The sequence below is a fragment of the Nuphar pumila genome, chromosome 7 (genome assembly GCF_984573655.1).
Source record: "Nuphar pumila chromosome 7, dmNupPumi1.hap1.1, whole genome shotgun sequence".
Taxonomy (NCBI): Eukaryota; Viridiplantae; Streptophyta; class Magnoliopsida; order Nymphaeales; family Nymphaeaceae; genus Nuphar; species Nuphar pumila.
Genome location: NC_143255.1, coordinates 2,645,594 through 2,658,599, shown reverse-complemented (window position 1 = coordinate 2,658,599; position 13,006 = coordinate 2,645,594). Strand labels below are relative to the sequence as shown.

At 40.3% G+C, this 13,006-nt stretch overlaps 1 protein-coding gene across 1 annotated transcript; it reads left to right on the top strand.

Moving 5' to 3' along the window:
• The first annotated feature begins 7,779 nt into the window (after positions 1-7,779).
• On the top strand, positions 7,780-10,822 carry LOC149830844 (indole-3-acetic acid-amido synthetase GH3.6-like). The gene is made up of 3 exons (XM_090011885.1): positions 7,780-8,244; positions 8,551-9,479; positions 10,019-10,822. The coding sequence occupies exons 1-3, from the start codon at positions 7,925-7,927 to the stop codon at positions 10,600-10,602; spliced, it is 1,833 nt and encodes a 610-aa protein (XP_089868011.1). The 5' UTR covers positions 7,780-7,924; the 3' UTR covers positions 10,603-10,822.
• The last annotated feature ends 2,184 nt before the right edge of the window (positions 10,823-13,006 follow it).

The window sequence follows — 13,006 nt, the reverse complement described above, 5'->3', positions numbered from 1 at the left end:
ACCATCAACAAACTTAATAAGTTCATGACTGATCATAACCTATTCAAATTGAGACTCCATAATAAATAATTATTTCTGTCTAACTTAACTGAAACAAGGCTAGAGAATGCATTAGTGGCCATGATGCACAAGCAACCAAATTAGCCAAACATCAAACAAAGCTACTAAAGTCAAGGCAGGCCTAGTCGTTCACCAACAAGCTACATGGCTCAGCCAAGTGATGGGCTCTGATACCATGTATACGAAACAATGAGCGCACACACAATAGACACTTGGTTTATTCGGTTCGATATGAACCTATGTCCATGGGGACAAGTAGCTCTCTCTCCCTCACACGTTTCCTGTTTACAGAGGTTCTATTAAATGGTTGAGTTTGGTCCATTAAATTGTCAAGATACAGTCTCATGTTGGGGCAGGTTATATGTTCCCCCCCGGAACACGCACTGTAGCTACAGTGCGTGTTCCGGGGAGAACACGCAACACCCTCTCGTCTCATGTGCACCGAGAGAGAGTCATGTTTAACATTGGAAAGGCCTCCTTACTATAGACGTTTCCCTTGAGTTAATAATCATGTCTTGACTAAGAGACTTCTTTGAGTCGTCCTGAACGATTTTGGAAGCTTCTTCATTAACAAACGATAATATGTTCACTATTCACCCAACCGCTAGATCTAGTTGAACATCAAGCCTGGTGATATTGGATTTGATGGCTGCATGGAAGACCATAACAGTGATTGTTTCTTTGGTTAACAGTAGGCTTTGCAAGAGCCGTCCATGCATTACAATATCTTGTCTATCTTTTCTAAACACATTAGAAAACCTTTTCTTAATCTTTATCTATGTTGATAACCATCCATGCTCCTTTATTTCAAGCATGAAATGAATCATCATTGTTTCTAATGTAATACATTGTTATAATGTCGGCAATATATATAAGATGTGTTTCTTAGGACCTCATTTTCGTTAGGTCTCATTAAGTTCCTTCAAAAATCATAGTTTTAAATATTTTTTCTCATATCTAACACCGTAGATGTGATCTATAGGTTTTGTTTAGTAGGAACCAATTTTTGGATCGCCAGAATCTGACCCGTATCCAGGCTTTTTCTGGTGAACCAAAATCAATGGCTATGAAGGTATCAGTTTTTTCCTGCTCATAAAATCATGTTTTTTTGTCAAAAACATATGATCCAATAGTCGATTCTCATTAAATCTATCATGATAAACACATCTAACAGTTCAAATATATAGTAAAAGACTTAAAACCTATAGGGCAGAACGAGAAACAGGGCCTAATATGTTCAGTTTTCTCTCTCTCTCTCTCTCTCTCTCTCTCTCTCTCTCTATATATATATATATATATATATATATATATATATATATATATATATATATATATATATATATATATATATAATGTCAGCAGTAACAGTGAGTAGACGTAAACCGAGTCTACCACCAACGCCTACACTTAGTGCAAGAATTTTGACATTTAAGGTGCCGAAATCACAACTCATGAAAGTGAAAGAAAAAGGTAGAATATGAAGAAAGCCATTGAAGTGAAAGTGCGACAGGCACCATAAGTCTCTTGTAGACAAGGAGAGCCATAGACAAGGACTCAAAAAAGTAGCCCATTTCTAACACCATCCATCAGTTTTCATGTTCACAAGAAAACAAAGAGGGCCTTCGAGAAAAGGAGTACTGGAGATCATGAAATTTGGATATCTCATGGTGCTATTGATTATTGGAAGGACTCTCGGACAATGTGTAGCCTGGACTACTGTAGAAGTTGTACAATTATAGGTGAACACAATTGTGTCCAAGGGGCAGAAGTACGTCCATATTTGCCTAATTTACAGTGTGGTGTTAAGCATATAGACACGTGCATATGCATGCCTCTCATGTTTTTTGTGGTTAGAGGAAAGGATGATCACTCCTTGATTCTATATCATATTATTGGAGATTTAAGTGCCCGTTTGTTTTGTGGGGTTTTTGGCTTTTGGCTACGTCAAAGAGAATTCTCATTACGGACTTCAGTTTGGCAGACCTTTGGTTGATAAGTCCTTTGAGGTCTCCACTAACCACCAGGAAGTACACTCAACTCTGACCTTGCGGCAAAGGATGCCTACCCTGGGTTTTGAACCATGGACGTCCCATGGCAGGTGACAAACCCCTAACTAGCAAGGCAGAACCCTTGCAGGCAATTACATCCATTTTTTTATGAAATGGTTGTTTCCCCACATAACATGGCAAAAATATGGCTGTGGGAAAGGGATGGTCTCACTTGACCTGTGATGGGGCTCATGCATCGGCAAGATGCCACCCACGTGAAGACTCCATTACATAGGATCAAAATTAGGGGTGTCAATGGGTCGGGTTTACCAGGACCAAACCCTATAGGGTCCGGGTATGGTGACAGATAAAAAGACCCAATTAAGACTCGGGTTCGGACCCGAAGGTCTGATTAATACATGAAACCGGGTATATATATAGTTTGTAAAATTTTATACCAGACCTGGGCCCAACCCGAGTTCCGATTAAGACCCATAATTTTTCAATGTAAAAATGACAAAAACTATTATTTTACCGGGTATGGTCTGGGATCTGTTCATGTAGTTCTTATCGCGTCCAGGTATGGCTTCTCTTATAGTAGACCTGATTAGACCTGGGTTCGGACCCGATACCATACCCAAAAATTTAGTCCAAGTCTGATGTCACCTGGGTCCGAACCAAACCCAACACGTTGACATCCCTAATCAAAATGGAAGGGATTACATATATAGGACAATTAGAACTATATTTTGTTGCAGTGCTGGTCTGCTTTTCCAAATTGGATCCTAATTGAGTTATTAGTCATATGCTAGGTATTTATATCATGTTGAAATATAAAAGATCAAAAAAATCTGATCGTACAAGCTTAGAATTAATTTTAGTATCTCTAAGCTCTTATTTGTTTTAGTGGAAAATTCTACCCATTGTCCAAGTCCTGGCTTTCCTAAAAAATGAGATTAAAGGGTCCGAAATCAAATCAAGGGTAGCATGATACGCTTTTGGAACACAAAATACCAAAGATTAGGAACTATATATTAAAACTAAAGGTCTAGGAAAGTTAGTGTGCTTTGCAATTGTTTGATGTTGTTCACATGATTGCTATCCCAGTACTGTTCCATGATTTAGTCATATAATATCACTTTTAAGAACTTTTAGATTATGCAGCAAAGTTAATATAAACATAACCATAATCTTTTGAATAAAGTCATAAACAAACTACGTATAAGAAGCCTAAAAATTTTGATGCCCTATGATTGTACTCATTGAGAGTTGCACCAATAGGGTGCGTGCTCGCTTTTAGTAAAGCATTGAATAAAACTTTCATTAGAAAGGTTGATTATGAGCCACACTAATTAACTTTTTCGTGTTGGTCTTCTAATTAAGAGAGTAAACAAGAAAATAAACTTGATTAGAATGCAGAAGCATGCATGTGATATGTCTTTCGTACAGCTAAGAAAGACACAAGATGGCTTTTATGTCATTATTAATCCAACTGATTAAAAATGTTATTAAAGAAACGGGACCAATCTTCATTATGCCATCCTCTTCCAAGATCCTTCTCCTCTAATTTTTTTATGTTAATTCTTGCATGTTGCCAGCAGGGCAAAGCACCGTCTTCCATGATACACGCAGAGATGACAATAAAAATTTAAACATGGTGGAAGTTGGCTCCTACAATGGATGCACTGGGAATTAACCCTCAAGGCAGTCTTGCTCACCCCTCCAATCTTATTATAATAAAATAACTGGTCATGTACATGTGTGCCAAATTAAAATATGTTCAACTTATCAAGCAGCTTCAAACTTTAGAAAAAAAAATGTAGTGCCATTATAAAACATAGGAAACAGCAACAATTCATAAAATTCCCTTAATATATATATATATATATATATATATATATATATATATAGAGAGAGAGAGAGAGAGAGAGAGGTGTGTGTGAAAAAAGACAAGGATAAAAAGTATGACCAAGGGTGAAAGAAAGATGTTGATCAACAAAAATACGTTAAAAGTTGCTAAGCAAGAAAGAGATTATATGTAACAGTTGCACCTTATGTGAGTACCATAAGGGCATTGCTTATGCATATGCTAAAACATGCTTAGTAAAGCTCTTGGAGAAAAGCAATCCTATAAGTTGGTCAATGGAACTCCTAAAACAATGCTTAAATATTATGCAACCCCGTGTCCCAAACTTCAAAAACCTGAGAATTTTTTAGAAGAGTGGCCCTTGAAAATGGTGAATCATGGGTTCTACTCGCGCGTCGAGCCACCAGTGTCCTCTGAATCATGCCTGCCTGATGGAGTTCCCACAGAGAATCCATTTGAAAATATTAAGCATGGTATTGTTTAACGCATGATCTACAGTGATGAGTTGAGATTATGGGGGACAAGGCTGGATAGAAAGGATGTGGGAGGAAGCCATCCCTTGTGTTTGAATCCTCGTTGTTGTTGGTGGTCAACCATCTTTTTGGTGTCCCCTGCTCACAAATTTCTCTTGCTAAACAGTCTTTACCCCCACCCTGCACCAAGCACAAGGCACCCAACTTGTATGTTTGCCCTTCATTCCCTCCCTTGTTTTCCCACCAAGCAACTCTCTCTCTCTCTCTCTCTCTCTCTCTCTATATATATATATATATATATATATATATATATATATATATATATAAAATTGCAAAATCCCTTGATCTCCTCTGTCCAATGACCACAAGAAACCTTGTCGACCCTGTCTCCCTATAGTTAGGCCCACCAACACTGAGTTCCTTGTAAATATCGCCATGTGTTTAAATACCTCGGCAAAAAATCGGCATCCTGCCCAACATTTCAAGCAAAAACCTCTATTGCTAATAAATGTTTAAATTTTGTTCTTGTGAGGAAATATTGAGACAATTATAACGGTTAAAAATATAATGAATATAACAAAGAAACACATACCATTTTTGAAACCACAAAAAACATGGTTATATTGTGAAGATATATTGGAACCAGCCAACATTTTGAAAAATCTAATAATTTCTAGATTTAATTGGGTCGCGATAAGATTGAAAGATTTTTTTAAAATTTTGGTCTGTAAAACCAGCCTGTATATTCTAGGACCAGCGTGGGCAGACCGAACCTGACCCGTTTGACTCTTAAAAATATGGGCACGACTGAGCATCATGACCAAATGAATGGTTGAGACCCAAAACCGACCTATTTTACCTTATTCGCTTATGTATATTTTTATATTATTTTAAAATACAAAAACAAAAAATTTCTCGGAGGAAAATCGGGGGCCAGGAGGGCGGGCACAAAACTCGCCGATCGTGTGTCCACGATTCGCGGGACAGGTCAAGCCGACCCATCCCGGCCGTCCGTCTCTCCCCCCACCCCAACCACGCAGGATCCTCGCCGACTCGTAACTCTGTGTTGACCGTCACCACCCACGTGTCGCACCGAGATTCGAGGTAGCCGCGTTCTAGCAAGAAGACAAGGGAAGACAGCTCCGGAGCTCCGCCACGTGTCCCAAAGTTGGTCGGGCCCACCCCAGGTGGGAGCGAGCCTCAGGGTACAGGATTCGGGTCCACCGCGTAGGTCTGACATATCACCACGGACGGGGTCCTTCGCCCAGCACGGTCCGAGGAGATGAAAAGATCGCCAAAAAATCGCCGACCCCGTCGTCCATTTTGGGAGCCTGTAACCGCAAGGCCCCTCACGTTGATTGTCTCTGTTTTCTGATGGAGACGTTGCCACTGCTGGCAGCTTGGTCCGTACCCTCTCACGCAATCAGCTAACCAATCCCCACAATCCAGGCATGCCACGCCACTCGCGGATCCGTGCACCCATCAGATTCCTCCTCTTTTTTTTATAACCCAAAGAAACCGCACCAGGCACGAAGACCTGGTTGCCCTGGCTCAGCCTGCCATACTTATGGCCATGGTGCTATCAGCGTAAAACTCCGAGGCTAAGACCCCCTGCTCCCAGGGCTTATGTTAAGCGTAGAGGAACGATGCCTATGAGAATCGAACCTTGACTGCCCGTCTAGCAGCTACGGCCCCACCCCACTATGCCAACCCACCTTGGGACCATGAGATTGCTCATCGGTTCGGGTTGTGGTCCGATGTCCTAATGGGGTCGATGACACATGAAAAAGTGCGGTTAGGTATTGTCCTAGCGCGGTCCATGACATATGAAAACTTTGTGGATTATGTTTTTTGTCATACTTGTTGTTCAAGAACTTTATTGTGGTCCTGATGTACCCATTTATCTAGGTATAGCCAACAATTAATTCATGATAATGGCCTACACCTAAACACAAGCTACCTTATATCATTCCATAATTGGCTACATCAACGTATGCCTAACCACATGGAGCATAGTGACAAATATAGCGAGATTTATGAAAAAAAAAATCTTGTGAAAATACCGCAAGAAATTACCTTAACACTTTAAATGGTAATTTCTTGTTATATATTCAAAATATCCCAGCTTTTTCAAAACAAACATACATATTGTGATTTAAACACAATATTTACATCTTTAACAGTTATTTATAGTAAAAAAAAGCATTATTTTTTATTTTTAAGTAAAATTTATTTATTTCTTTAGAAAATTTTCAAAACAAACATACATATTGTGATTTAAACACAATATCTGCGTCTTTAACAGTTATTTATCGCAAAAAAAAAACATTATTTTTTTATTTTAAAATAAATTTTATTTATTTCTTTAAAAAATCATTTTTTTGATATTTTAAAATTTTTATTATTGTGATATTTTTACCAAAAAAATGTGAAGTTTTTCAAGAAAAAATTTATTTCTCAAAAGTTTTTGCATGTCGATATTTTTTCATTTTAAACTTTTGTCACTAGAGATGCAGAGAACTATTGTTCATGACTAGGCCTTGCCCAATGCAGTAGCCCTAAAAATGACTTCATCGTCATGATCCTAATGCTTAGGGAAATGACTTGACCAACTTGGTCCTAGACTATCTTCACAAGCTTTACCCAATTATAAAGTAGCCTTGAACATGACCAACTTGTCCTAGCTATCCTCATACCAAAGGCATGCAGTGGACTCACCAAGACATGCACCCCAAAGTTAAGAGGTGGGCGAGTTTTTTTGGCGAGGAATTGAGCCTCGCATAAAAAGTAACCGGGGGACGATGACAGCGAGGACTTTCACTTATACACGTGTCATTCATGGAAACGGTTGGCCCAGGCCAGCTTGGCCGAACCCCAACCCTAGGGCATGCTCTAACCTCCCGGGGCAGGCCGGGCTCTCTCTCTCCATCCCACGTTTCCGGAAAGCCCTAAAACGGGGGAGCACAGAGGCAGGGTAGACACGCGGCTTTTGCCTCCCACTCCGGCTAAGTTAGCCTTCCACCCAAGGGCCGTACGGTCCACACTCCACGAGAAAGTTTGACCGGATACGGGACTGAAACTTTACCCCCTTCCCGTTGGGGCCCACACTTTGCTTGTGCCCTTGGAACTATGGACTTTGTGTTTCGATGCGGGTTTCCTTGTACGACGAGCACAGCCCAAGAAAGGGGAACTGAGAGAGTAGTCAAATTTGGGGATGAAAAAAAAATCATTTTGATGAATTTTGGATAAAAAGAAAAAACAGAAATCACAGTAAACTATGGATTGGTTCTTTATTGAAACATGAGTGGAGTACAACCACCCTTAGACCAAGCGCCCCTATATATATATATATATATATATATATACCCCTTCACCCTCCCACCACCGAACCTACACCATCCATTCCTTACCCCCTACTGTTCTACTCACCACCACTAGATCCCCCCACCTCCCTTCCTGCTTCATTGTTCATTTATCTTCTTCTTCCTCATCATCTTTTTTGGCGCTTTATTAGTGAGTATTTTGTAGCAGAAAGCATGCCAGAAGCACCGAAGGCCAACTCTGGCTTCGTGCCGAAGCCGTTCGAAGGGCTCAAGGAGGCGCTGCAGTACATTGAGGATGTTACTAGCAACGCTGATCAGGTGCAGGAGAGGGTGCTGTGCGAGATCCTCTCCTGCAATGCCCGTGTCGAATACTTGCGCCGCTACGGCCTTGATGGCAAGACTGATAGGGAGAGCTTCAAGAAGCTCTTGCCGGTCATCGGCTACGAAGACATACAGCCTGACATCCATCGGATTGCCAATGGCGAAAAGTCCCCCATTCTCTCAGCCGATCCCGTTTCGGAATTCCTTACCAGGTAAACACACCTTTGGAATCTTGCATTTTGATGTTTGCGATTTGGGTGGGAGTAGTACCGAGACGTGTGATCTCTTTATGAAAAACACCTGCTGGTGCATATTTTCATTTCACCGTTTTCGAAAAAATAATCTTTACTATTTCGGTTATCCTTTTAGGGTGGTGTGTTCACAGGTTTGCAAATTTTCATGTCAAACTTTGCCCAGCATAAGAATCATATCTGCCGACGAAATATGTCAATCTTTTTTACTTTTTTTTTTCCCTTGCTTTTCTGATTTTGATGCATTGTGAATTTTATGACATGCAGCTCAGGAACATCAGGAGGAGAGAGAAAACTGATGCCTACCATTGAGGAAGAGCTAGGGAGGAGGTCCTTGCTCTACAGCCTCCTCATGCCTGTGATGGACCAGTTTGTTCCTGGCCTTGACAAAGGCAAAGGGATGTACTTCTTGTTTGTGAAATCTGAGGCCAAGACCCCAGGAGGCCTAGTGGCTCGCCCTGTGCTCACTAGCTATTACAGGAGCAAGTATTTCACCAACAGACCTTTTGACCCATACACCAACTACACCAGCCCAAATGAAACCATCCTGTGTGCAGACTCCTTCCAGAGCATGTACTCACAGCTCCTCTGTGGGCTCATCCAACACAAGGAGGTTCTGCGAGTCGGAGCCGTCTTTGCCTCCGGGTTCATCCGGGCGATCAAATTCCTCGAACAGAACTGGCCCCAGCTCGTTGAAGACATCCGAACTGGAAAGCTCGACTCCCGGATCATGGATCCCTCTGTGAGAGCGGTAGTAACTGAACTTCTCAAACCAGACCCCAAGTTGGCCGATTTCATTGCAAGCGAATGCCGTAAGGTTTCGTGGCAAGGAATCATTCCTAGGCTGTGGCCTAACACCAAGTACATAGATGTTATTGTGACAGGCACCATGTCACAGTACATACCAACACTTGATTTCTACGGCAGTGGGCTCCCACTGGTGTGCACCATGTATGCATCTTCCGAGTGCTACTTTGGCTTGAACCTTAGGCCTTTGTGTGACCCCAAGGATGTGTCCTACACCCTGATTCCCACCATGGCCTACTTTGAGTTCCTTCCTGTGCACAGGGCCAATGGTGTGACTGATTCTCATGCCATCTCCAAAACATTGAGTGAGAAAGAACAGAAGGAGCTTGTGGAACTGGTTGATGTCAAGCTTGGCCATGAGTATGAACTTGTGGTCACCACTTATGCAGGTGAGGAACTATTCTAGTTTCATTTTCATTGTTGCTTTTGATCTTTCAATACTAATAGTATAGCAGTTTCTGAAAAAAAAAATTCTTTAACTTTAAATGCTTTTTCTTCTGTGGTACTTCTCTTGATGTAACATAAGATAATTTTCTCATAAACTAAAACTTGTTCTGATATTTTCTAAAAGGGAAGAATATAAGATCCTTTAGGATTTATGCATTTACTTTGAGAGCGTGTTTGCTTGTCACGGCACGTTCGGACCCCCCACGGGAACTGAATCCGTGGAAATGGGGGGTCCAGCTTGTAAAATGGCAGCTCCCGTGTTTGTGTTGCATTGTGGGGCCCACGGAAATGGCACGGGCGCCTCTGCATTTCCGCGGAAAACGCCTTTTCCCTGTCCATAAAAGGGAAATCCTTGCCTAATTAATATTTCTAAACTAGTAAATGATTTTGGTTGGTTTTAACATTTTCTTATCAATTTTTGCATTCAAGGTATTTTGTTGCGAACTTATTCAGTAGAGCTTTATTTGTTTTGTTGTTATAGGTCTCTATCGTTACAGAGTTGGTGATGTGCTGAGAGTTGCTGGATTCAAGAACAAAGTTCCTCAATTCCAGTTCGTCTGCCGGAAAAACGTAGTTCTTAGCATTGATTCCGACAAGACCGATGAGGTCGAGCTCCAAAACGCGGTGAAGAATGCCGTGCACCACCTCGAGCCATTTGATGCCACCCTCACTGAGTACACCAGCCATGCAGACACTAGCACCATACCTGGTCACTATGTGCTGTACTGGGAGCTCAAGCATGGTGCAACTCCGATCCCACCTTGTGTCTTTGAAGACTGCTGCCTCACCATAGAGGAGTCCCTCAACAGTGTTTACCGGCAAGGCCGTGTCTCTGACAAATCGATCGGCCCCCTCGAGATCAAGATCGTCGAGGCCGGAACCTTCGACAAGCTCATGGACTATGCCTTGAGCAATGGAGCCTCAATCAACCAGTATAAGACCCCAAGGTGTGTCAAGTTCACACCCATAGTTGAGCTGCTCAACTCTAGGGTCCTTTCTAGCTACTTTAGTCCCAAGTGCCCCAAATGGGCACCTGGGCACAAGCAGTGGGGCCGTCACAATTAGTGTGCATGTGTTTACAACACAATTGGAGTAAGAGATATGGAGCTGTTTGCTACATTTAGTTAGGAGACACCCTTTTCCCACCTTCCTTTCACTTTCTTGTTTGTGGTATTAGAAATTTAGAATGACCCTCTTGATAGTTGTCATTTAACATGTTTAGTTTGACTCAAATATTGGCCATGTACAAAAGCAGTTCCCAAGTCAAGGAAAGATTTTCCATTTTTCATGCCTATTTTAAGTGTGTTTGATGATTGATCACCTCTCCCATTGTTGGAAGGAACTTGGCTATCTTTCTATTGTTTGGAGGGAGAAAACAAAAGAGAATACAGAATAAAGAAAAAAATATACAATTACAACACGCACATCACTCAAATTCAATCAACTTGTCAGCATCTGTTAGGCGAGAAAAAACAAAGAAATATCCAAGCAATTGACTCATATACCCTTCTCAGTAATTCTGATCGATGACTTTTACATGGTTTTCCTAATAAGGAGAGTACTTACTTTGGTTGTTGCCACATGGCCAAGCCATCTTAGCCAATTGAAACTTCATATATATATATATATATATATATATATATATATATATATATATGATTTCATACAGCAAATGACTTCTTATTACAAAATCGTTGAAAGGTGTTATAATAATTGACCTTAATCGTGCCGCTGTGAAATACTTAAAAGTATTGACTTTGCCTAGTCACCTGTTGGCATAGCTAGTGACAAAAGTTTAAAACGAAAAAAAATATCGGCAGCCAAAAACTCGCGAGAAATGGATTTTTTTTTTTAAAACTAGTTTTTTTTTGGGTAAAATATTGACAATAATAAAAATATATAAATAAAATTTTCTAAAAAATACAAATACATTTTATTTAAAAATGAAAAATACATGATTTTTTCACGATCAATAACGGTTAAAAACATAAATATCACGTTTAAATCATGATATTTATGTTTGTTTTACAAAAACCATGATATTTTGAATATATCAGAAGAAATTACCGTTTAAAATGTTCAGGTAATTTATGTCGATATTTTCGTGAGATTTTTCATAAAACTCATGATATTTGTCACTATGCCTGTTGTTGATCAAGTACAAGATTACAAAATTCCCATCGAAGGCAGAAGGAAAATTCGAGAAGACACCTTTATAAAGTATGGATCATGGCTTGACTTCTATACCAATATGAATATCAGATTGTCATTTTTTGGGGGAATCAAATATTCAACCTTTGTTTTCTAGGCATTCAAACATACCCTATAAGACATAAAATTGATACAAGAAAAATTACATAAAGAAGTTTTTTTATTTTCCAAAAGAATATTTTATTTTAAGCAACTCTCTCTCTCTTTCTTTTTTTTTGTTGTTGCAGAAACTGGGAAATTGACCACCTGAGTAGGATGACCCGATCCTGAGGGATTCATAGTCACGCCTCCATATAGGGACCTCAACCGCCCCCTTGCGAATAGGGACGCAAATGAGTAGGATCGGTTCGGATCGGATCCGGGATAGCCAAAATTTGTGAATGCCTCTTTCTGAATCCAACCCGTTTGCAACCCTACTTGCAAAACTGTTTCCATCAAGGTGAAAAACTTTGTGGATTGTCCCTTAACCTACTCAGGCTACCTGGCCCAGTTTCACAAGATGCTCACCCTAGGATTCAAACACGGGAAGTCCGATGGCTTCTCAACGAACATGATTTGAGTGTAGAGCATATCTGCTCTCCCACAAAAACCAAACCCATATCTGAATCCAATTACCATATAAATGAATGGATTGGGCTTGACCCTGACCCAACCCCTTAGGCAAGGAAACGCCTACTTCCTTCCGTCTTGCCCAGTGTTGTCAGTATCGGTGCCAACGATTCAGATGAATCGTTCTGAATCGGCTAAAAATATTTTGTGTCAATCAGAACGTGACACATGTTAAAACCATTTAAGTAATATTAAAAATTAATTTTAAGTATTTTTTTTATATTTATTAAAAATTAGCCGATTCAGGTTAGTATCGTATTCGATACATATCGGCCGATACGCACCGATACTAAAATTGGTCTTGCCAAACAATGGTGTGGGTTAGGCATGGTTTACCTTGACAATAGAAATAAGACCTCACCAACATCAACTAACCATGTATCTATTAATGTACAGCACAAGGGCATAATTATTGAATAGATGCGTGAGACAAGTTTCATGAACCATCAAAAACACTTGGGAAGGCACAATCAACCATTATAGCTTTGTCTCCAAGATCTGCTCAACAATTATGCAAATTTTTTTGCTAATTATAGATATCAAACATAATGTTTTTGCAAGTTGGTAATTAAGCTAATGGGTTGTGGATATGGTAAGCACCTAGACCAATTCCCCACCACCATGAAGAGCCATATAATGGCTCCATATG